This window comes from Mustela nivalis (genome assembly GCF_964662115.1).
Source record: "Mustela nivalis genome assembly, chromosome: 9".
In the NCBI taxonomy this organism is placed as follows: domain Eukaryota; kingdom Metazoa; phylum Chordata; class Mammalia; order Carnivora; family Mustelidae; genus Mustela; species Mustela nivalis.
Window position 1 is genome coordinate 91,255,431 of NC_139028.1, and position 25,347 is coordinate 91,280,777.

Genomic DNA, 25,347 nt, shown 5'->3' on the forward strand with positions numbered 1-25,347 from the left:
TATATATATATATATATATATATATATATATATATATATATATATTCTTATTTGAAATAACTTGCCATTTGGCTAATAAATCAGTAAGATACTAATTTTCTGTGGCCTACAGTGATTCTCATAAAAGTAGTTAAGTTTTTATAAACCTAAGAGTTGAGGAGCAAATGTTATCTTCCCCATGTGATTTATGACAGAATTTAAAGGCATTACTGAGAGTATGAGATATGAGATTTGGAAAACTTGCTAATCACAAACCACTGAAATCCTGTAAATCATCATTTTTTCTAACTCACTAACTACTGTTTAAAAGAAAAAAACGTGGAGGGGAGCCTTGGTTAAGAGTCTGCCTTCAGCTCAGATCCCAGCATCCTGGGGTCCAGCCCTGCATCAGGCTCCCTGCTTAGCAGGGAAGCCTGTTTCTCCCTCTCCCAGCTCATGTCTCTCTTTCTCAAATAACAAAATCTTTAAAAATTAAAACGTTACTATTTAAAAAAAAATGTGGAAGCAAGTAAAGAAAAGCTGGCACTCTCCAACAGTTCTCAAATATACTCGAAGTTTGAGTCTATTGAATAGAGTACCTGCTTACACTCAACAATAAAAACACACACACAAAAAAACTAGATAATCTGTCAGAAGAAAAACATCAATGATTCCTGACAAAACTGTTTAAAATTTCCAAATTAAGTGGGTGGTTGCTGGGTGAGAAACACGAGTTTTACAGTCGTAGTATATCCCCATTATTTTATTAATGACAAAAGGAGAAATAGTGACTATACAATAGAGAAAATGGTCAGCATGGACATCACCGGTAAGAACACGTACCTCTGGATGAGATAGTGAGGACACACAATTATTTATAGCTTCTCAGCTATAATGTATATAACCTGAATCTGATGAGGAAATACCAAAGCTAAAGTTGAAGAACAGTTCAACATCAAAAGAGACTAAAGAGGAATAACAATTATGTATAGTAACTTTGAAGATGGTAATCTCACTAGGAAATTGCTATAAAGGGCATGATTAGAACAGTAATAAAAGTAGAACATGGACTATAGATTAAAGTTTGATTAATGATAGGGTTCCAGAATTTTTAAATGTTTATATATGAGATCTGTTATTAGAAAATACACCAAAATGGGGCACTTGGGTGGGTTAAGCAACCAATTCTTGACTTGGGCTCAGGTTATGTCACACCCAGCATGGAGCCTCCTTGAGATTCTTTCTTTCCCTCTGTCTGCCCCTCCCTGCCTCTTATAAAAAAAAGAGAGAAAAGAAAATACACTGAAGTATTAAAGGTTGTGAAGTATGCAACGCAACCTCCTATGGTTCAAGGAAAAGGGGATTGATAAAGCATGTCAAATGTTGAAAACTGGCCAATCAGGGCAAAGCATGTGTAAGAGTTCTTGTATTATCCTTAAACTCTCCTCTAAGTTTAAAGTATTTTCAAAAAAACAAGTTAAAAAAGCAAAACGGCAGTTTACAACCGATAAAAGCAAAGCTCTTACTATTCAACCCATAATAAAGCTGATTAAATCACGAAATCCCCAGTGACTGGCATGCAATTTGAATCTTCCACTCTAAATGATAATCTAAATAGTGATATTTATGCATTTTCTCACCTAACGTATCCTAATTAGGAGAACAAAACCCCAAGAAATCACTTATTAAATGAGTTAAATAATAGTTTTAAAAATGGTAGTAGTTGTTAAAATAAATGTACAGATAGTACAGGAAACTTTTTTTTGTTGACAATCTTCCCCCAAATACTTTTAAGCTCCCTCCTACAATATTGTCTAACACTTGCATGAGATAGTTTGTTAAGGTAATGAGATTTTGACATTAAAGTTTAATGAAATTTAGGTATTACTTCAGCTCTTCTACAAGTATCATTGATGCAAAAATTCTCAATTTTAAGATAAAAAGAACCAACTCTCCTAAGGACAGCTATAGACTGGAAATAATAAAATTACTATTTTTTAAAAAGGCTTATTTGATTTAAAAGCTACCAAAAGCCACTGAGGGAAAATTTTTTTTTAAATAAGGTAACAGTTAAAAATGGTTAAGAAACAATACATTCCTGTGTGGTGAAAAATCCAGAAACCTTACTACAAAAATAGCTAGAAATAATGACCAGTTCTTTGTTGGAACACTCCATTTCCCAACCTCCCCCCACCAAAGAATAAGTGAGTAGTATATATAGTCACGTACTAATTAAATGCACGGATATTGGTTAATAATCTGAAAATAGTAAGATGTGGTGGTGTTCTTGTTTAAAGACTCTCAAGGGTTAAGGGTTATTTATCAAAACAAAACAAAACACAAAAAAACAACCTGCAGGGATTTTAAGCCATACTCTCCAGCTAAAGTGGTCCTCTCTAAACACATGGGATTCAAGAGTTTGTTACTTAAATGATTATACTGTCTTGGGGCGCCTGGGTGGCTCAGCGGGTTAAAGCCTCTGCCTTCGGCTCAGGTCATGATCCCAGCGTCCTGGGATCGAGCCCCACATCGGGCTGTCTGCTCCACGGAGAGCCTGCTTCCCCCTCTCTCTCTGCCTGCCTCTCTGCCTACTTGTGATCTCTGTCTGTCAAATAAATAAATAGAATCTTAAAAAAAAAATGATTATACTGTCTTAAACAAGTTTACAGAGTTAGAAAATTGGGTTTCAAACCCACAGATTAAGTCAGCAACTACAAAACTGTCGGAAGTTCATTAATAACAACCACAACCCTGCCTGCTGATCTAAAAAAATAGTTCACCATACTGTCGGGAATACTACTAAGTACACAACAGACACTTCTAAGATTACTTCTAGATTGATTATATATTGAGTGATCTATCACAGTGTAGTCAAAAGAGCAAGCCAGGAGACTAATGAATCACATTATAGTTCAAATACAGGTAGTATTCTGTGAGGTATGAAACATACTCACAGCAATAAGATTCAATCATTGCCTTTTTAAGCCTCAATTCCCCAAACTAGATGCCAGAACACCTGAGTTTCCACCTGCCCATCCTGTGGAGACTGAGTCAGCATTAATGGTATGCTAATTGCCAAACCTGCAGGGTTTAAAAGTTTCCCAGGTGATCCTATAACACTGTAGTTTCTAAACTTTTCTTCTAAGGAATAATATCTTGATTTATTTCACTCACATACGAGTTGGCTAAACTAATTCATCTAATCTTCCAGCTATGAATTATGGATTTAAACTTAATGTCCTCTTGGGGTTTAAATATCCAATACTTGCATATTCAGTTTGTTGAATAAAATTTTTTTTCAAGAAAATCATAATCGCAAAAGGGTCAATACTCTTTTTTTCTTAAAATTCAACATGAAAGTTACAGAAAATGTTCCCATTACCAGATTCTTTCCCTTGGTACAATGTGAGGTGATGGGTATTAATATTGTGGGTATCATTTTACAAGATATGTATGTACTGAATCTTTATGTTGCATACCTTAAACTTATGCAGTATTATATGCCAATTATGTCTCCACACAACTGGAAGAGAAAAAAAGACTATTCTCCATACAGACATATGTAAAGACTAACAATATTATCTGCATATGCTAAAACTAAAATTTTGTATTAAAAAAAGGTCATAATTGAACACATTCTATCACATAAATAAAAGTATTAGAAAGCTTAAAAAAAGCTTTGGGACTATTCTATTGGCCTTAATATATTTCAAAGCATTATTTCAAAACTACATTTCAATCCTGTCTTTGACATTAGATTTTTGTTTTGATTTAGATCACTCAGTATTACCAAATTGAAAATTTTTCCTTGTGGGGTGGGGGGGGTCACATGGGTCTCCTAGTATACAAGTTGGTAAAACTTACCCCAGGTTATGCTTCCCTGAGCCTTAGAAAAGTCGTTTAGTTTCTCAACAAGTTGTATTCAAAGCAAATATTCAGTTTTGTTGAAACTGCTGTGGATTCTGAGTATGTGGGGGAAAAAATTTATACAGACTTCAATTTATGCCATTACATCAACCAACTGTTCTCTGTTCCAAAGTTGCTAAGAGCACAGCTGTTTAGTAATAAAAATTAAAGTTTAAAAAGTTAATTATTTACAAGCAAATACATGCATTCTTGTTCACATTTCAAAATACAGCTTTTTAATAGACATCACCAGTGTATTTTAGAAATCTTCAGTTCTTGGAAGTGCCTTGAACCAGACTCATTCAAAAAGGAAGAGCTGTTTGCAAGTTGAAAGCACAAACTAAACAAAAACAATAAACCCATTAGAAAATACCTGAGCCTTTGGCTTCAAGAGGTCTTTTTGCTTTTTAAGAGAAAGTCAATTAATTGCCACCTGGTTTCCTTATGCTCAAGTTAGAACCAAAAATGCAGAGCACCCTCAAAAGGCTTTTCTGTTAGGATTAGTTGTATTTCCAGTTATAGAGATTTTACTCTACAATATTAGAAAGGACTTATGTGTGTTTATTCATGGATACCATGATGCAGCATAATTTTAATTAATACCTCTTGGAATAGGGGAAGTGGGTCATATACCAAAATAGTCCCCTAAGATCTTGTATGATGCCCCACACTTGAAAAAAAAATAACACTATTAGGTACTATATATTAAGTATTGTTATTCCACAAATGCCCAAGAAATTTAGGCTAGAGCATTATCCACAGGGAACTACAACTGCATTGACCAAATAGTCCTTTTTGTTCCATAAATTTTAGAGTATGTGTGCTTTTTATTAAAATCTGGTTAGAGATGCTTTTTCCACATTTTCAGAATATACCATAAATCTTATTACACAAAATAAAGTAGAATATAAATAAGCTGGGTTAAAAATTTGAGTCTTTTCCAGAGGAAAAAAGATGAGCATTGCATTTTCAATGTTTATCAGTGACTTCAAAGATTGTAATTTTGCTTTATGAAGTGGAGAAATAGAAATATACAAGCAATTAGGTTCATTAGTACAAGGTTTTGCTTGAAAATAAATCACTACATTCCACATAAGATACTAAACTATCTAGAAGATAAATAGAAAATAAGATTTTTAAGAAAAGAAATATTATCTAAATTAACTATATCTTTCTGCAAAGTAGTTTTATTATACATTGCCTGGGTAAACAGAAAAGGCCTCAAGGGAACAACAACAACAAAAATGTATAGATCAAGTTAGTATCAGTGAGAAACCTAAACATCTATGCTACAATACTGGAAGGGAATATGGACGAGGTAAGTTCAATAAAACCCGAAATAAAAGTTTGCTACACCTAATAGTAAACACACAAATATCTTCTTTGTTTTAAAAATAGTATGTAATTATTTAAAGCACTTTCGGATATATGATCACTCAGTTCTGTGTTTGCAAATCATTCCTGTTTTTGTTTTTTTTTTAACACCCCTACACTACATTTATACATGCATTTGAGAAACTAAAGGTTAAAGATCACGTCGTGGTTTAGAGTACAATCTGAATAATCACACAGACATGGACCAACATTTATTACAAACAGGAAAAGAGCAGATCTATAAGAAAAGAGTACAGGTTTTTTAAAAAAGAGATTGCAAGCTGAAGTATAGAAAAGAAATTATATGATAAAGCAATAATTTTATCTGCATTAAAAAAATCACATTGCTCAGGATATACAAAACATGATTAACAGTAGTTTGAACTGCTACTTAGAGGAATTAAAACAGTATTGACAGTGGAGAAGTTTATTTCAATTTAGGTCACTCATGTTCCATGCTGAGTTCACTTCCATTTTCCAAGAGGAAAGGTATTTTTAAGAGTCATTTTTTCCCAAGTAGAAAGGTTATTTCAAAAAACTGAAATGTATACTTTACAACCCATTTATAAGGATTCAGTTTTAAAAATCTTTTAAATAAAAAGCAATCAATTCTCTACATACTTTTATTAAAGAATTACAGCTTTCACAGATAGCAAAATACATTGTTGCTATTACCAACAGCATTACCTTCTTCATTTCTCCTTCAGCTACCAATAAAAATCATCACCCTTTTGTAGGAAAATTTCTTATGAATGTGGCCCAATTCAAAACAAATTACTTCTACCAGTAAAATATTGTATCTTACGTGTTGTCACACTGATTACCTAGCTACATGAAAAGCTACAGAAACCACAAGCAGGAAAAAAGAACTTCAAAAAGAATATGGCAAAACCATAAATGTTCTCAACTTTGTAATTTAGTAACCCTTCGGACTACTCCAAAAAGCACTGAGGCTCTGACTGGGTATTCCACTTATATCTGATGTTTCTATACAATTAACATATGAAACACGAAAGTAATCTGGCCTAATTCTGAATTTATGTAATTATAAGAAGTACATAGATGTTGGTCCTAAATGTCCTTTCATTAGACACAGAGAATTTTATCTCCAACAATTTCTATGCTTTAGCAAAAAAAAAAAACTAAAAGTAGGTAACAAGCTAGCCTTTTAATTTTACACAAGTAGCTAGGTACTGCAGGTGCCACTGAAGAAAAAAGCTGATACACTGGCAAATATGAAAAATACCAGATTAGTGTCATTAGCTTCTTCACTAAAAATTACTTATATTATACTCTCATTTGCAACTGATGCTGAGGTTTCAAATTTAAAAGCAAAAAACCCAAAAAACCACTTTTTGCTATTTTGTTCTGAAGATTTACAAATTTCTTTGCAGAAGCAAAATTATCTCGTTATCAGTGATGTATGTATTTTCATTTGAAAAGAACTAAATGTATTAGGACTCATATGCAGTGGTTTGGCTGACCATAAATAAATGAAACATATTTTTCCCGCCATGAAGTACCGAGTTACAACGAATGTATTAAAAAAAAACTTTATTTTCTTGAGAGTGCATACAAAGATGTTATGTAAACGCTGTTAGTATTACCTTTAATGTGAAAACATTTCTTATTACTTCAGATTTTACTGTTTTATAAAAAGGTCATGTGTCTCCAGAAACATTAAAGGCCACAATGGGTGTTATGACCAAAGAATATTTTAGCCTCTTACAGGCTAAACAAAGTACAAAATGTGAAAATAAAAAAATAAAGAGCAAATCAGGAAAGAGAAAAACACAGCTCAGGATATGCATTTATGAATCAGCAATTTAACATTTTAATTCCTAAACCAAAAATGTCAATTTTACAAAACACACATTAATATATATTCTTCACCATTTTTCTCAAAAGATGTTTTATACATACATTCATATTTGTGTGTATATGTGTGTGAAATAACTGCAAATATTACCAATTAAATAAATTGGGCAACTGCTAGCAGCTCTGAAACAGTAAATGGAATGAGCTTGTTATGTAGACAATTTTCAGCCCCCTGAAATAACATCTGGTCTTAGGATTCTTTTTTAGAATGCAGTTGGTATTTTAGCTAGGAAATGGGAGAAACATAGTGTGTTCATACTCAAAGAATGGAGTATCTAACTGCCTATTTCAGTTTAACTTATGCTATAATAAAATGCATGAGTAAATACCTGAACATTTGAGAAATTTCTAAAACTAAAGGAAGTACTGTTTCATTATACAAAAACTATTATGTATCAATTATGTTCATTTCTGATGAGTTTGCATATAAGCTAATGTGTTTGTGAAATCAAACTGGAATGCAGACCAAGTACAGGTGATCCAGGTTCCTTGCTTTAATCAGTATTACAAAGCAGCACTGGGTTCAGCATACTTCAGACAGGCCTACTCACTCACCTGGTGAATTCCACGCCAGTCTACTCTGATGATTAAATATATTAAGGAAAGAAATGGTCCCAAAGGATAAGTGATGAAACCTTAAGGATATGGTCTTGGGCTAAAACCACAACCAAACTCCATGTAAGGTACAATCTCTCACACATACAAACACACACATCACATACACAACCACACACAAAAAATGTCACACACACACACACACACACACACGCACACAATATGTTCCTGCTATTGTCCAGTAATTCCCTCCCACTCCCAAAGTAATACACTATAAACTACAGCACAAATATAGTAAGTACACTGTAGCCTCAGTTAAAACTGGGTGTTGGTTGGTTCCATTATGAGAAGCACATCACAGGTGGCACTGTGTTGTGAAGTCTGTTTAGTACTACTGGTGACTAACGCGCTCTGAATAGGTCCAAAAGAGACCCATATATTACCAAATTTTAGTCATTATGGAAAATGTTATGAGGCTGCAGTGTATTTGATAATGCTGAGAATTTAGATTACAAAACTAACATTCAAAATAAGAATACTTCATAGTATAAGTTATAAAGAGAAATGGATAGAATTTTCACTGTAATGTGGATACCACTCCCATCTCACCCCTTCCATCCCAATAAATTATAACCTGAAAGATGATTACTTGGTGCCACTGGTATCAATACATTAACGCTTTATTATCATCTTGACTGCTAATTCCAGTTGTCAAAAATGAACATCTCCCTTCTAATCATAATCAAGAATGAGGACCTTACTCTTTAAAATAAACATGCCTGATGTAAAATTTTAAGACAGTTAGAAAGCAAGAAAAAGAAAGAAGTATCACTGGGTAAATTATGATTACACATATTTGAATCACATTAGCTTATTCCTGAATAATGTAAACTTTATCCTATTAAAAAACCTTATCTTTAAATTACCAAAATGCTTACATTTATTGACAAACCATGCATTTTCACAAAAACCTGAGATAATTTTTCACCTAATGTTTCATTTCACCACTCAATATACCCTATGAAACTAAGTTAATATTTCTGTATTTTCTTATAATACCATTCATATTAGTTTGTAAGTAGGAATAAAAAGAAAGGAGTTCTAAATAAATGACACAGGAGGCAATAAATTGACACATGACAAGTAAATAAAAGGCTAAAGCACTCCAATACCATTGAAACTGTTTTAATGTTGTTGCAACTCCAAAATGCAACAATCATCAGCTTGTAAAGACCCAAATTTCAAAAATTCACTTTAATTACTCCTTCAAACCTATTTTACAAAATAAAGGCAAGAGACATTTAAATCCTCCTTGTCCTAGTTGTGCTATCTATGTTCCTAACTTGTTTTCTATCACTCTAGTGTATGCTGCAATTCCCATCAGATGCTATATAAGAAAAAATAAAATAAAATATTAACCTCTGCTTCAATGTATAGTTTCCAGAATCTGCCAGAACTGGGGAACTGGGCAACAAGGCGTTCATAAGTCTTCCGTGCTTTGTCTATAGGTTGATTCTAAAATTGAAAACCAATAAACAGCATTTACAATGTTAAGATTATGAAAATATTATTTACTGCAGAACCAAGTAGTGTGATTGGACCCATAGAGAAGGAAATGTAATCCTATATCACTAAACCTGTGCCTCTCGAATGAGAATGCTCCAAGCGTCAAGGTCATATGGATTCTCTTCTAATTTCTTTTCCGCTTTCTTCACCTTCTCTGGGACATACTCAGCTGCCTGGAGGAAAGAAAAATAAGGAACTGATGTTACGGTTTTAAAAGTTTCATGCCTAATTTAATCCAAGCACAGTTATCAGTCCCCAATACAAAACATAAAAATGTCCTTTTACAAAAGAGGCCTGCATTTTCTACAATCTATATATACTATGCTATCATTAAGTCACCTGCATAAAAACAAAATTCAATGATTACATACTTTTAAAGCCATTATTAAATTTAAGCAAACCCATCTTTTACATAAACATAAAGCAGCCATTCTCAAACACTGTGGTCTCAGGACCCCCTTTATACTCTTAAAAATTACTGAGTATGCTGAAGAGCTTTTGTCTATGTGATTAGTTCAATATTTACTACATCAGAAATTAAAACTGATGAAAGAGTTAAATATTTATCCATGTACAATAAAAAATTATTTACATGTTAACATAATGCTTTTATGCAAAATAAATTTAAAAATTCAGTGAGAATATCCTATTTTATATATTTGCAAATCCGTTTAGTGTCTGATTTTTTTAAAGGTAGGTAGCTGGATTTTTCTGTCTGCTTCTGCATTCAATCTGCTGTGATATCACATCATGTAAAAATTCCACTGTACTTTCATAAGAGATTAAGAGTGAAAGGGCAGAATAATTATCTAAAGTTTATTATGAAACTATGAACTCACAGATCCTCTGAAAGTCTTAGGAACCTCCCAGGTCCCTGGACCAATTTTGAGAAACACTGCTATAGAGCATTCATCCTGAGCCACAAAAGAAAAAGCATGAAATGACATGGAAATTGTATTTTGATGTAAAGGTTTTCAAAACACGATTCACAAATTGTACAAACAGCATCATTAAAACTATTAAAAAGGAATTTGCGGTATAAGATCGTACTAAAATGTTTAGTGGTCACATGTGGGTAACAGTTTCATTTTTATTATAAAAATATAATCTAAAAAAAGAGTAATGCCTAAAATAGCCAGCACCTGAGGCAAAAATGTAAGTACTACTCAAACTGTTGTTCAGAATACCACCTGGGTGGCTCAGTCATAAAGCATCTGTCTTCAGCTTAGGTCATGATCCCAGGGTTCTGAGATTGAGCTCCCCCACAGGGCTCCCTGCTCAGCAGGAAGCCTGCTTCTCCCTCTTCCACTCCCTTGCTCATGTTCACTCTCTGGCTGTCTGTCAAATAAATAAATAAAATCTTAAAAAAAAAAAAAAAAAAAAAGAATACCACTATGTGCCAGGAAAAAAAGTGATATTCAACTAAGTCAGATAAATGTTAATTTTTAAAGTTGTGTTTTGTCTTTTTACAGGACTTCTTGAAATCTATATGGCAATACAGAATAATATTTAAGAGGAGACAGAAAGGGAAGCACTGCCCCTAACAGCTTTATTTTTTTCAGTGACAATTAACAACTCACAGAAACATTATGTCAAGGGGCACCTGGGCGGCTCAGTCATTAACAAGTCTCCCTTTCCCTCAAGTCATGATCCTGGGGAGGGGGGGGGCAGGTCCTGGGATGAGGCCAGAGGCCACAGGCCTCCGGCTCCCTGCCCAGCAGGAAGCCTGCTTCTCCCTGTCCCACTCCCCCTGCTGTGTTCCCTCCCTCACTGTCTCCGTCAAATCAATAAATAAAAAATCCTAAAAAAAAAAAAAAAAAAAAAAAGGAAAAAAGAAAAATAATGTCAAAATCCCAGATGGGAAGAAATTTTAGTCATGGGTTCAGGGAAAAAATATACCTGGAAGTAGTACACTCTTCTTTGGAATAAATTAGTGTCTACCACTGATAGGTATACATTTTATTTAGAAAGAAAAACACGTTTTAAAAGACCAATGTAGGGGTGCCTGGGTGGCTCAGTGGGTTAAAGCCTCTGCCTTTGGCTCAGGTCATGATCCCAGGATCCTGGGATCCAATCGGTGCTCTGCTCAGCAGGGAGCCTGCTTCCTCCTCTCTCTCTCTGCCTGCCTCTCCACCTACTTGTGATCTCTGTCAGACAAATAAATAAATAAATCTTTTTTAAAAAAATGTGATTTTGTATGAAACTCATATTTACTAATATATAAGAGCTCCATAAGTAGGCTAGCTCAAGAAACTAAAACTGGAAAAGTTTAATAAAGGAGGACTATTGGTCCCAACCACACTTTAAAACACAAAATGACATGGCAAAATGGTGTGGTAATGGTTCATGAATCACTGGTTCATGACAGTTGAAAAAGAGAATGATATATGGAAAATGAACAAATAAAGGTGATATTTCAAATCAGAATAGTGGCTTATTCAAAGCACAGGTTTAGAATAACTGTATAACCATCTATCAGAATAACTACAGTCAACTTTATCAAAATAAGGTTGAATTCCTATTTAACCCTTTCTACCGAAGTAAATTTCACATGGGTCAGAGATTTAAACACTAATAACAAAAAAGAACGAGAGGAAAACATACTGAAGTGGATCTAAGGCTTTTCAGAAGCCTTTGAAGAGAGTACACTTAATTGTTTAAATTGTGCATGAAAAATTATCAAAGTCAAAAGACAAACCTAAAAAATAGCCAACATATTTGGCAAAGTACTAAATTTATTCATGTACAGTCAATAAAAGATCAGCAACTCACAAAATGGGCAATGTACTGGAACAGTTCATAGAAAAAAAAATAGAAATGTAAGCCATAAGACAGAGATCCAAAGTGTTTTTATAATCAACATTACACTGGCAAGACATTCTCACACTGTTGGCGGGGGCAAATAGTAATGTGATAAAATTTAACATGAACGTTGACCCTGAATTCCACTTTTGGCAACTTCTACTGTACACATGCACAAAGATGTATACTGAAGAACTACTACTTGGCTGTTTGCTGTTGCATAAAACTAAAAATAATTAAAATAATCACATATAAAAGAACTGACTAAATAAATTGAGTAATTTGTAGTCAGGAAAAAGAACAGAGCAGGGAAGGTCTATAGATAGCAACATGGAACTATCTCCATAATACTGGGTGGAAAAAAAAAAAACTGGGAGATGAGCTGGGAAGAGACAGAGACAGACTCATGGAAACACTCCCTTTACAATGTATACACTCTTCTACTGTTTTAATTTTTATTCACCCAAGAAATATCTGCTCAGTGCCTAGTATGTGCCACACATTCTTGAAGGGACACTTTGGGATACAACAAAATAAAGTATTCTGCTTTCAAAGAGTTTACTTACTTCTTAAAAAAACAAACTTAAGAAAATATCTTAAAATAAAACCAGGATCTTAGTTTATAAGATACCAAGTATGAAATGTTAATGATAAAATAAGAAGTGTGATACAGAACTTTAAATCAGGAACTAAAAAAGAGCTAAGCTATACTTGAATTGCTTTAGTTAATCAATGCTAACAACTAGTGTTTCAAAGCAGTTTGATGTAAGGTCTTATACACTCAAGATCCACCTGCTGAAAATTAACCTACCAAATTAGGTAATGTATACCACAATCTGTAAAAGAAGAGAGAAACTCAAAAGATAGTGTCTAATATTCAACCAGCAAAATCACAGCAAGAAGTATAAATGTCTCCTTGCTAAATATGCCACTCCTTTAGTGATTGTCATCCCCCGTAGCACATTACAATCGCCTGGGATTTTAAAGATGCTCAAGGCCCACTATGTAAGCAATTAAATGAGAATCTCTAGGGACAAGGTGTACCATCACTACTTTTACTTTTTTATCACTATATATATTTTTTAAACTCCCTAGATGGTTCTAATGTGCAGCCTCAGGTGAAAACCACAGCTCTCCAAGGGCTTCCTCACTGTTCTTGTTTGCCTCAGAACTTTCCAATGGTCTACTGAAGCCTATGGGCTCTTTCTCAGAAAAATCTTTTTCTTTCTTTCTTTTTTTAAGTAGGCTCTACATCCAATGTTGGGCTTGAACTCACAATCCCAAGATCAAGAGTCACATGCTCTTGATGGGGCCAGCTAGGTACCCCTCTCAGAATACTGTTCTTAAATACACAAAATGAACCGTGAGAGACCTCAAAGGAAACCAATTATATTGAAATATAATTACTGAAATATTTTTAAACAAAATTTTACACAGTAATAGATACTTAACATATTAAATAACAAGATCTAATAATAAGTCTAGTGATGAAAACAATAATATTTGGAATATTTATGTCTAGTAGTTATTGCTAACACTGCCAGTGTGGTTTCTTGCCTACCTTCATAATAGACGGAAAGTTTCAATTTCAGTTAAAGATTAGTAAAAATATTTTCCTCCATCCAACTTCATAGAACCCCTAAAATTCTAACCAGACACCGGGGGGATGGGATTACAATGGACCTACGAACCCAGGCAAAGGATGCTGGAGAGCAGATGTTTAAAAAAAAAAAAAAAAAATTAATCACTCATTAAATAATAACCCCATTTCATTATAAGAAAAATAATTAAATTACATAATTCTACCCCAAATCCATTTAGAATCTGAAAGAACTATGGTTCAGCTCTTTTTAAAATCTGTTACACTCCTAAATTCTTTTCCTCTAGCAAGGATGTACTTAAATGTTCGTAAAACAAACTACATAGATAATTCTCAATCAAGTGCATTAATTAACAAAAAAGCTAACCAAAACCGCCCAGAATATACTCTGGTAGTCATGGCCACATTTAATTCCTACAACAAAAACTCATTTATCATCATGAACCAGTTGGGTAGCCAACAGCGTTAACACTTTTGCTCTCTTGCCTGAGCATATTTCTATAGGGCAAAGGAAATCTAAGCAGTTTTCCAGTATTCCACAAGGGGACTGGACCTCCATAAAGAATGGAATAGTAGGGGTGCCTGGATGGCTAGTGGGTTGAGCCTCTGCCTTCGGCTCGGGTCATGATCCCAGGACCGCATTGGGCTCTGCTTGGCGGGGAGCCTGCTTCCCCGTCTCTCTCTGCCTACTCGTGATTTCTCTGTCAAATAAATAAATAAATAAATAAATAAGTCCTTAAAAAAAAAAAAAAAGGAATGGAATTATTTTACTATTTCCTAAATCTACTGCTGGATCAGAGGAATAGATCAGTTTAAGAAAATTTAGGACAAGTTTCCAGTACTCATTTGAAATGGAATGAGGTCGGAACTCTGCTTTGTACAGCCAAAACACAGCTGTCCCACGGTTACACATCCCCAAAACTTATTTCAAAAAGTCTACAAAAATCCAGCTTTTGTCTTTGGAATAAACTATCATCCCATTATCATTCTTTAGGAAATGTTAATGGGGAGTAGGTTGGAACTCCAAATCAAATGACCAGAACAAAAGCTGGACTAGTTCCCAAAGCATGCATTACCAATGGTATCAGCTGGACTCTGGGAATGTCTTTGATTTGCATAATTTTAAAACCTAGAAAAATAACACAACTGTACGGTGTATACAAAGATACATACCAATATACACTATTTCAAGTGGGTACAAAACCCAGAAAAATTTTGAATAGATGATGTACTCTTTTTGGGTACAGGGACACAATGTTACTTAGTACCTATCTCTAGCATGTGTTCTATGAATTGTTTTTCTAGTAGTAGGGTACTGCTAACATGACAACTAATTTTTTTCTCTGTGAATAGTAACAAGTGTAAAACTGGCTAAAAGTATGAAGGAAGGGTAAATCCATTACACAATGACCTTCTAAAATTTTCTTTTTAATAATGGCTTTTTGGGGGGGCACCTGGGTGGCTCAGTGGGTTAAAACCTCTGCCTTCGGCTCAGGTCATGATCCCAGAGTCCTGGGATAGAGCCCCGCGTCAGGCCCCACATCAGGCTCTCTTGGAGCCTGCTTCCTCCAATCTCTCTCTCTGCCTGCCTCTCTGCCTACTTGTGATCTGTCAAAAAAATAAATAAAGATCTTTTTTTTTAATGGCTTTTTAAAGGCATAATCATATACAAGCCACTTATTTAAAGTAGACAATTCACAGTAAATTTTTTAAAAACATCTTATCATCCGACAAGAACCATCCTAACAGCCATTACCTTTCCCAAGGCCCTAGCCCTAGGCAACCACCAAACTACTTTCAGTCTCCATATATGTGCAGGTATTCCATGTAAATAGTATTGTACAATATGTTATTGTTTCTAGCTTTTATTATTTTGCGTGTTTCCAAGGTTCGTGTTTCATCATGTATCAGTATTTTCCTCTCTAATGTCAAGTAAAATTCCACTATATGGATAATCCCACAAATCCTACATTTTATTTAACTACTGATGGTCATTTAGATTGTTTCCCAGTTTTTGAGTGGAGTTCATTTTGTGTTTTTTACACACACACACACACACACACACACACACACCCCTCCCTACAGGTGAAACTGATAGGTCATATGGTGATTCTTTTTTTTTTTTTCTTTTAGAGATTTTATTTACTTATTTGACAGAGATCAGAAGTAGGCAGAGAGGCAGGCAGAGACAGAGAAAGGGGGAAGGAGGCTCCCTGCTAAGCCCGATAAGGGGCTCGATCCCAGGACCCCGGGATCATGACCTGAGCTGAAGGCAGAGGCCTTAACCCACTGAGCCACCCAGGCGCCCCAGTAATTCTATTTTTAACACTGAGGAACTGCCAGACTGTTTTCCAAAGTGATTGAACCATTTTACATTCTGAGCAACAGTGTTAAGAGGGTTCCAATTTCTTCAGATCTTCACCAACACTTGTCTTTTGATGATTCTGACCATCCTACTGGGTATAAAGTGGTTTTAATTTACATTTCTCTGATCGTGAATGAAATTCAGCATTTTTTTGATGTTCTTATAGGCCATTTGTCTTTGGAGAAATGTCTTTTCAGGTTCTTTGCCCATTTTTAATTGGGTTATCTTTTCACTGCTGAATTGCAAGAGACTTTTGTATTATGGATACAAGTCCCTTGTCACCAGATTTATAAAAAGTTTCTCCCAGGGGCACCTGGGTGGCTCAGGTCGTGGTCTTAAGGTCCTGATATCGAGCCCTGCTTCCTGCTCTCTACTCAGCAGGGAGCCTGATCCCCCCACCCTCTACCTGCCTCTTGCTTACTTGTGATCTCTGTCGTCAAATAAGAAAAAAAAAAAAAGTTCCTCCCATTAAGTGGGTTTTTTCACTTTCTATGATTAATCTTTTGTTTGTTATGTGAAGCCAGCCCAGAGAACCAGAATTTGACAAGGGCCTCACATACACTACACATGCATTTCAATGGTTCTCAAACTTTCTGTAAAAGAATCACTCTACAGTCTTAAAAACTGAAGAACCAAACAAAAATTTTTTTAAAATGTGGCTGTATCTATCAATATTATCATATGAGATAGTAAAATTGAGAAAAAAATTTTAGTTCATTTAAAAGTAACTTTATTGGGCGCCTGGGTGGCTCAGTGGGTTAAGCCGCTGCCTTCAGCTCAGGTCATGATCTCAGGGTCCTGGGATCGGTCCCGCATCGAGCTCTCTGCTCAGCAGGGAGCCTGCTTCCCTCTCTCTGCCTGCCTCTCTGTCTACTTGTGATCTGTCTGTAAAATAAATAAAATCTTTAAAAAAAAATTTATTTAAAAATATTTTCCAAAGCAAAAAAATAATTAGTGAACAAAACGGCAGTTTTATGGTTTCGTGACACTTAAATGTCTGGCTGAATAGAAGACATTATCTGCTTGGGCTTTCAATCTACTGCAGTATATCGTTTCGGATGAAGTATGACTATGTAACTAGAGTTATGAAGTATATGACTATGTATGTAGATGAGAAAGGAAAAGCACTTTTAATAGGCTTTTCATATAATTGTGGATAGCTGATGTAGCCTCCGAAAAACTCTAAGTTAAACTTTACTGAAACTGCATACCGGTTTCTATATGGCAGCTTAACTAATATTAGGGGGTGAGTTAACTCCCGTGCGAGGGGGGGGGATGACAAAAATGATTAATGACTGAAAGAATAAAATAATCTAATTTTTATTTTTCCCATCCCCACCAGGGAAGTGTAAAAAAAAGTGGGTAGTTTTCCTCCGAATATAGCTATTTTTGTGGTAAATGGGGAGGGTGTGATGCTAGAGGTCATACCTAAATTAAGTATCAGTGAAAATTTAATCCAAGGGATAAACGAAAGTATAGGGGAGAAGATGGTAAATTAAAAGATTTAAACCTATATAAACAGTTCTTGACCAAGGCGAACAGAACTAGAGGATGAGTCCTAACGTGGTTTTATAATGAATATTTCCCACTATTAAGGGTAATGATTGACTAAATATACTACAGGGAGGAAAACCACAAAAGACTATCAAAAGCCTACCATCCTCAAATAATCTGCAGTTTTTCCTCCACTTATTTTATAAAGAACGTATTCAAAAACAACTTTTAAGGTTCAGATATATTCAACCTCTACGTGGTTTGCACATTTTACATAAAAATCACCCATGGTACTTGTTTCAAATGAAGATTCTCAAGTCTCACTTACAGTCTGAAATTAAGATGTATGCACCTATAGTTCTATAAAAGCACCGAAGTAATTATGATACAATGGGCCACAGACTCCCATTTGGACAAACCTAACTAATCTGTTCTCTACATACATTTTCCAAAAGTTGTTTCTTTAAAAATAAAGTAGCATCAGACCTAAGTCATTCCATGTTTTCCCTAAAACATTAATAAAGCTGCATAAATTATACTATCTATGTGAAGTCTTTAGTCTCCTTTGATAGTTAAACTTTATTCAAAATTAAAAATAGACGAAGAGTAGCACACTGCAAGATTATCTGCAAGTAGTAACTGAGACGATTCATATGCCTAGAGAATAAAAGCAGTTTATGTGACAGGTGACATTAGGACTGAATGCCAGTTCAGTCCTATGTGTGTTCCTTTACCAGTGCAACAGAACTCTACCAGATTCTTTTTTTTTTGGGTAAATGAATCTGATTATGTATTCTGCATATCATCCCTTCAGCCCTTCCAGAGACTAGAAATCTACTAAACATGTAAACAATTCAAAACTCAAGAAAAAACACGCTAAAGATTATTGGCCTAAATAATGATACTAATCATATGTGCTTATTAAATCTGCTTACTAATTCCCTAGGAAACAAACAGCTGCCAACTACAAATAAAAATCTGAATCTTTTAGAATTCAAAAAATGTGGCTTTAGACCAAAAGTAGCCAAGATATTAATTCACTAAATAAACTAAATAAAACATTAGCAAATCATCAGTTAGGACACAGTTTTGTCCTCTGGCTTTATTAAGTATTTACTGATTATAAACTATCCATTAATCTAAAAATCTGCTAACTCAAATCAATTTTTACATAAATTCTCACTCCATTACCAACTGCCAAGCAAAACAAAACAAAAAGACTCAAATTCATAGGCAGGTCTTTATCTACAGAGAAAAGATTTAGAGACAATGGCAGAAAAGCTTACAACTATGAAGGGTTTTTGGCAATTATCCACTTAATAGGTACAAACACCTCAACACAGATTTTGCAATTCTGGAAAGTCTATCTGGGATGTAAGCTGTATTCCTGAAATTCCTACATTCTTAATGCTGAAGGAATGCAATCTCTCTTAACACAGCACCTTTCTACTGTACTTCTAAGGAAAACCAATACTTATATAAACACAGATCAGTCTCTCTTAGGAACAACTATTGCCAACTAGAGTATTCTACATGGTGGAAATATTAACAAAAAAGATGAACTCAATTTTGGCTGCCCCAAACTGTAATACCGAGTATCACAACAGGAGGAAGAAAAGTAGGAAAGGCTATTACAGAAAGATTGTTAAAAACTGGTAAAACTAATTGGGCCCAAATAACACATCATCTAATATATATACCTGGCCCTGTCTCTCCCTTACCACCCCCACCCAATCCACTTTGGCTTTATTTATATATTTTAAGATTGATTTATTCAGGGACGCCTGGGTGGCTCAGTTGGTTGGACGACTGCCTTCAGCTCAGGTCATGATCCCGGAGTTCCGGGATCGAGTCCCGCATCGGGCTCCCAGCTGCACGGGGAGTCTGCTTCTCCCTCTGACCTTCTCCTCGCTCATGCTCTCTCTCTCAAATAAATAAATAAAATCTTAAAAAAAAAAAAAAAAGAAAGATTTTATTTATTCAGGGGCCCCTGGGTGGCTCAGGTGGGTTAAAGCCTTCAGCTCAGGTCATAATCCCAGGGTCCTGGGATCAAGCTCCACATCGGGTTCTCTGCTCCGCAGGAAGCCTGCTTCCTCCTCCTCTCTCTGCCTGCCTCTCTGCCTACTTGTGATCTGTCTGTCAAGTAAATACATAAAATCTTAAAAAAAAAAAAAAAAAAAGATTTTATTTATTCATCTGAGAGAGAAAGAGAGAGGCAGCACAAGCAGGGGGAAAGGCAAAGGGAGAAGCAGACTCCTCACCAAGCTGGGAGCCTAACACGGTGCTCGATTCCAGGACCTGGAGATCGTGAACTGAGCTGAAGGCAGACACTTAACCAACTGAGCCACCCAGGCACCCCTCCATTTTGGGTTTAAAACTGTTTTTGATAGGCGCTTGGGTGGCTCAGCCAGTTAAGCGACTGCCTTTGGCTCAAGTCATGATCCCTGAGTCCTGGGATCCTGTCCCATATCCGGCTCCCAGCTCCGAGGGGAGTCTGCTTCTCCCTCTGACCTTCTCCCCTCTCATGCTCTCTCTTACGCACTCTCTTTCTCAAATAAATAAGTAAAATATTTTTTAAAAAATATTTTTAAATGCTATTAAGTAGTAATGGTTACCCAACAAAACCTTAAACCAGGTTTTGTGTTTCAACACTGTATGCGTTCATCTTTCATCTTAGTTAAGTATATAGCAGGGAACATTTTTCATTATTTTCCACATTGTCCTAAACTTATCTTTCACCAAAAGAGGACAATGACTTATGGCCCCAAGTTCCTCTCATTAAGAACTACTGATAATTATGCTTCTTCAGGTTATGCAAATTTTCCAAAGTGAGGATCATTTTGTTTACAATATAGGCATTCCTAATCCTAGGTCGGTTAGAAGTTATTTTAAAAATGAAGTCTTATTTCTAAAAGATGAGTGCAGAAAAAATTTTAGGGATTTAAAGGTTCATATGAATTGGCCTGGCTGAACACATTACTCTCCCCTCTTCTTATCTAACAAAACATTTAAAAAAAAAACCCACTCTTATGCCCAAATTATTTTTTTCTTCCTCCCAAAATTAAATTCTATGGGAATTTCTAATGTATCTCATACAGCCTAAATGCAAAATTCATCCATTAATTTACTGAACACCTTTAAGTATCAAAACAGAATTTCCTAGATTCCTAGATGCAAGGATGAATAAATAAGGCAGTCCTTTCAGCTCACATACAAACCCAGTAGAGGAACTCCAGACAACAGCTAAATGCTGTAGGGGTACTGCACAAGGTAAAATGGAGCTAAAAAAGAACACAATCAAAAGCTGAACCAAGCACTAACGTATGTGTGTGTGTGTGTATATATATACAGATAATATATCCACAGAGACACACACACAAGACAAAAATATAGCCATAATTCCACACATGAACCAGATGTGTTTTCATTAGGGAGTAGAGAGAACCTACAAGCACATAGTTTTGTCATCACCGAACTGACAAAAACAGTAATAAATACTGATGAAAAATGCCAAGGTAAATTAAATAGCTCTCTATGCAAAAATGGAACTTCCTCACAAGAGTTAAAAAAAAAAAAAAAAGACTACAATAAATCTTAGCAAACCATCCTGCTTGTTTACAATTATTTCCCCATTTCAGAGGGCACAAATTTACAGATTCAGTACCAAGAAAGTAATGACCATCCGTATTTTTTTTTTTTACCATCCGTATTTTTGAAAAACAGATACCAACAGGTTTGTTCAACCAAATTTTTTTTTGAGCTTCAATGTTATGAGGCTAAAAGAAATCTACAACTATCTTGCCATATTCTTTGTCCATAACATCCTTTGGCATCTTTCCAAAGCAATGGCCCCATACAGAGTGGCTTTGATTTTTTTTTAATGATTCTTCAGTTGTATTTAATCTCTTTTTGTCTATCATTTCAGCTCATTTTAGGTGATCTTTCCTCTAAACAGTCACCAATTAGTTAAAAGGTTACTGAGGAACACATAATCAACCTACAGAATACTAACTGCAAAAGGAAAAATAATCCTCTCTCTCCAAAATAAATAAAATCTTTTAAAAAAGAGAAAGGAAAAAAATTCTTTACAGAAGAATACGAGCCAGTCAGAAAGGACCGAGTAGAATTAGAACACCACCATTCTCTACCTCCAATGTAAAAACTGATTTATTCAAGAATTATTAATGGACAATAACTAGTTCAAAGGTTATCGAGGATCACAAAATCAACCCACAGATTACTAACTGCAAAGGAGAAAATAATCCTTCACAATGAAGAAACCCAGAATCACCATCCTACCCAAATAATCAAACTTAACCATCACTAATAGTGGAACAACCTAACTACTTGGCATGAAGTGCCTTTTGATGTAACATTATACCATTCTACCCAAAAATACTTAAGCCAAATATTAACAGAGCTCTCAGTTTAGACCTAAGCAAACACAAAGTTTTCAGGAAATAACAAAAGATAAAGGGACAAGTTAAATGATACCACACACATAAAAATCAAATCAACTCAGAAAATGAGAAGTTTCTACTAGAAAATTGTCCAGGATTCTTGAGACAAACAAAATCCCTGGGAGAAAAGGGGGTGGGGGGGACTGTTCAAGAGATACAACAAAATGATGCATGTAAACCCAAATTAGATTCTAATAAAGTAAAAGAAAATAAAGAAAAAAGAAAGAAAATCCAATGAATCCTATTTTGGCGATAACTGGGGAAATGTGAACAGAAAGTGGGATTCAGAAATGATACGTTATTACCATTAATTTTCTGAGGTGAGAAAACGGTATGGTTATATAACTGCATCAATGTCCTTATATAAAAGAATGATGAAATTTAAGGGGCTGAAATATGTGTCAACTTACTTTCAAATAAGTATGTATGCAGAGATAAAACAAGTAGGGAAAACGGTTGTTAACAACTGCTGATTCAAGGTGAAGAACTGTATTGCTAGCATTCATTGCACTTCCAACTTTTCTCTATGTACTAAACTTTGCACGGTAAAATTTTTAGGTTAATTTCTCCTCCTGTAAAATTTTCACCACCATCTCCCCCTTTTAAAACACCACAGTTCTGAAATATTCAAGGTCATGACATTTCAGTGTCTTTATAATTTTAGATAAATTTAAGGATTAACAAGTTCTGGAAACTTTCAATAAAATCTTAGGACATCACTACTCCTCACCTTTCAAGTGACAAAATATGAGCCCATCTCAGAAAACCCGTAGGTATATATAAACAGATTTGATAAAATAATTTTGAGACTCGAGACTTTGCATTTTTGGGCATTGTGACAGCATGTAAAATGTAAATGGGATTTCAGTACTGAAATCAGTCAACAAGCAAACACAAAATTTAATTTAGCAAGCCTTCCCGACATAAGGACATTTACAGTCACCCAGACCATTCAAGAGACCTCCAACTTTGCCTCATCTCTGCCAACCTCCAAAACAGCCTCTACCTTCTAAGCTGGGAATTTAAAAAACAAAAACCCAAGTGTAGTTCGTTACCACGGCAACGGGAAATTTCAGGAAATTGAGGCTCTGCAGGTCTAGCTAGCCTCCATTTTTAAAAACTATTTACCTAAACATAGCAGGACTTAAATCGAAAAAACAAATGGAATGACATCTCTCATAAGCTATCAGTTTCCTCTTTCAAACTAAAAGGTAGTATTTACCCAAATTCTGAACAAAGTGCAAAAGAAACAAATCACTTTACTAAATACCTGATTTTTACAGTATTTATAAGTCACTTACACCCAGTACTAAAGCGGACGCTTTTATTTACAGTGGCCGAAACCGATTTCTCATTTCCGATTTATCAAATTCTGCAATATTTGGGTCGCTTTAAAAACGAAAATGAACTGCGTACAGAATAAAGAGAAAAAGGAAGCAGAATCAAGTCACACAATTCCTTAATCTCGGCAAAACCATGCTTTTCTCCTACACTGCTTCCTTCTTCATTCGCACTGGCAAGAGACTATATTTCTCCCGATGAGTTTCATCTCCGATTATTTCTCAAAGTGGTAACCTATTTCGTGGTATATATCGGAGATGGCAGAGGAAACACTGTCAAGTTTTTCGAAAACAGCGACTACACGTTAAAGTAATCAATTCCGAACCACCCTAGTATCAAGATGGTATCAAAGGAAGGTATCTCACAGGAGTAGTCCCATGAACCTAACTAAACAGGACGAAGCAGCTTCCTGGCTATTGTCTAGATTAAATATTTGTTCGTATTAACGCCTAAGGCAGAGAAGCCAAAAAATAACTTCAGATCTCAAGTCAGCCCTTGCTCCCCATTCCCACATTGTCCTATACCCGGTTCTCCGGGTCCAATAGACCCCGATTGCTTCCTCAGGCGAACATGGCTGGAGTACTCGGACGAACACAGACTTGAAGAGAAGAGGTCGCCACGAGGCCCCACCACTCTCTTTCCTCACCTGCTCCGGGGCGCCGTCTCCTGACATGGCCTCAGTTGACTAGAAAGGGAGAACTGGCCCGCGATGCGAAGCTAGAAAAGAGAAATTAAACTAAAAACCACCCCAAACCAGTAAAGTTACCCCCTGCCCAGCGGAGCCAGACCGCCAACACGAAACGCCACCGCCCACTCAGATATGAATTAAAATGGCTGCGCCCCAGCCGGATGAGGGAAGAGGTGTGGCTTCTGCATTAACTTCCGGGGCAGTGGGCGGAGCTAAGATCGCGACTCGCCAGTTACTCGGCCGCGCAGATGCAGAGAGAATCCAGAAGGGGGCCCAAAGCCTGTGCTGACGTCACGACCCTGGGCTAGGGGAACTGTTGCTGAGCTGGCTGTAACCGGCTGGGAGGCGGGAAACTGTTTAGCCTGGAGGCTCGCGCGCCTTTTGGAGTTTAATTACCAAGCTGTGGAACCTGGTTTTTCGCTCTTGAAGCCTGACTGACAATCAGTTTAGTTCAGGCAAACTGGCCGTTTTAGGACAATGCTAAGTTTAAATGCCTTTTATATTTTGGAGTTAGGGAATATATCGCGGTTTTCTATGGTCTAAGCTAATGCTTTCTATGCTTCTTAGGGATAAGAGGAACAGATCAAGCCCATATTAATATGTACTGCCACTACCTCCTACTGTGTCTAAGGTTTTAACGTCTGTAAATCCTGGGTTTTAAGCTCAGCATCTCACCATGATTCTTCGTATGCAAATTGGAGGTAAAAGCAGTCAGACTCTGAAGCCAGACTCCATTCGTTTGAATCCTGGCTGCGTCTCTCACTTGATCAGTAACCGTGGGCAATTTAACTTTGCCCGCGCCGCAGTTTCTTTGCCAATAGATAGGAATAACAGTAGTACCCGCAATTTAAATAAGGTGTGCACGTAAAAGCGCTCAGAGCGGGTGTGGCATAGCCCAAGATTAAGTGAGAACGGGTCTCTTCTCAAACTAATTTCCAGGGAAAGTTTGTCATCCTGTGTCTGCTTTCATTCTCCTCAGGGATAGTGGCCTACATGCCAAAGTAAACCTAAACTTTTCCCATACACGTCTTACTCTTTTCTGTCTCCCTGCTTCTGCTTGTGTATTTCCACCACCCTTTCCACAGCCTGAGTTCTTACCCTTCCAAGTAATCAGACACATGAAAAATAATAGATGTATGTTAACACAAAGATGTAAATGTTTATTTCACCACCCAACAATAGAGGACATTAAATATATTACAGATAATCCATGATATTGTTACCTGAAAAAGAATGCAAAAATAGTGCACATTTTATAGGAGACACACACACACACACAACCTTAAAATATTTAAAGATGAAAAGCAGTTATCTCCAGAACAGGTGTCACATAATTTTC

General features: G+C 35.8%; 1 protein-coding gene across 1 annotated transcript in view; it reads right to left on the reverse strand.

Moving 5' to 3' along the window:
- The window catches only part of CSTF3 (cleavage stimulation factor subunit 3), a 67,624-nt gene extending 43,443 nt beyond the window's left edge, over positions 1–24,181 (reverse strand). The window contains exons 1-3 of the mRNA XM_082748910.1: positions 23,967–24,181; positions 9,330–9,431; positions 9,112–9,207 (exon numbers count right to left, since the gene is read on the reverse strand). Coding sequence (XP_082605036.1) covers positions 9,112–9,207; positions 9,330–9,431; positions 23,967–23,993 — 225 coding nt within the window. The 5' untranslated portion in view covers positions 23,994–24,181. The remainder of the gene's footprint in view (positions 1–9,111; positions 9,208–9,329; positions 9,432–23,966) is intronic.
- Positions 24,182–25,347: the final 1,166 nt, after the last annotated feature.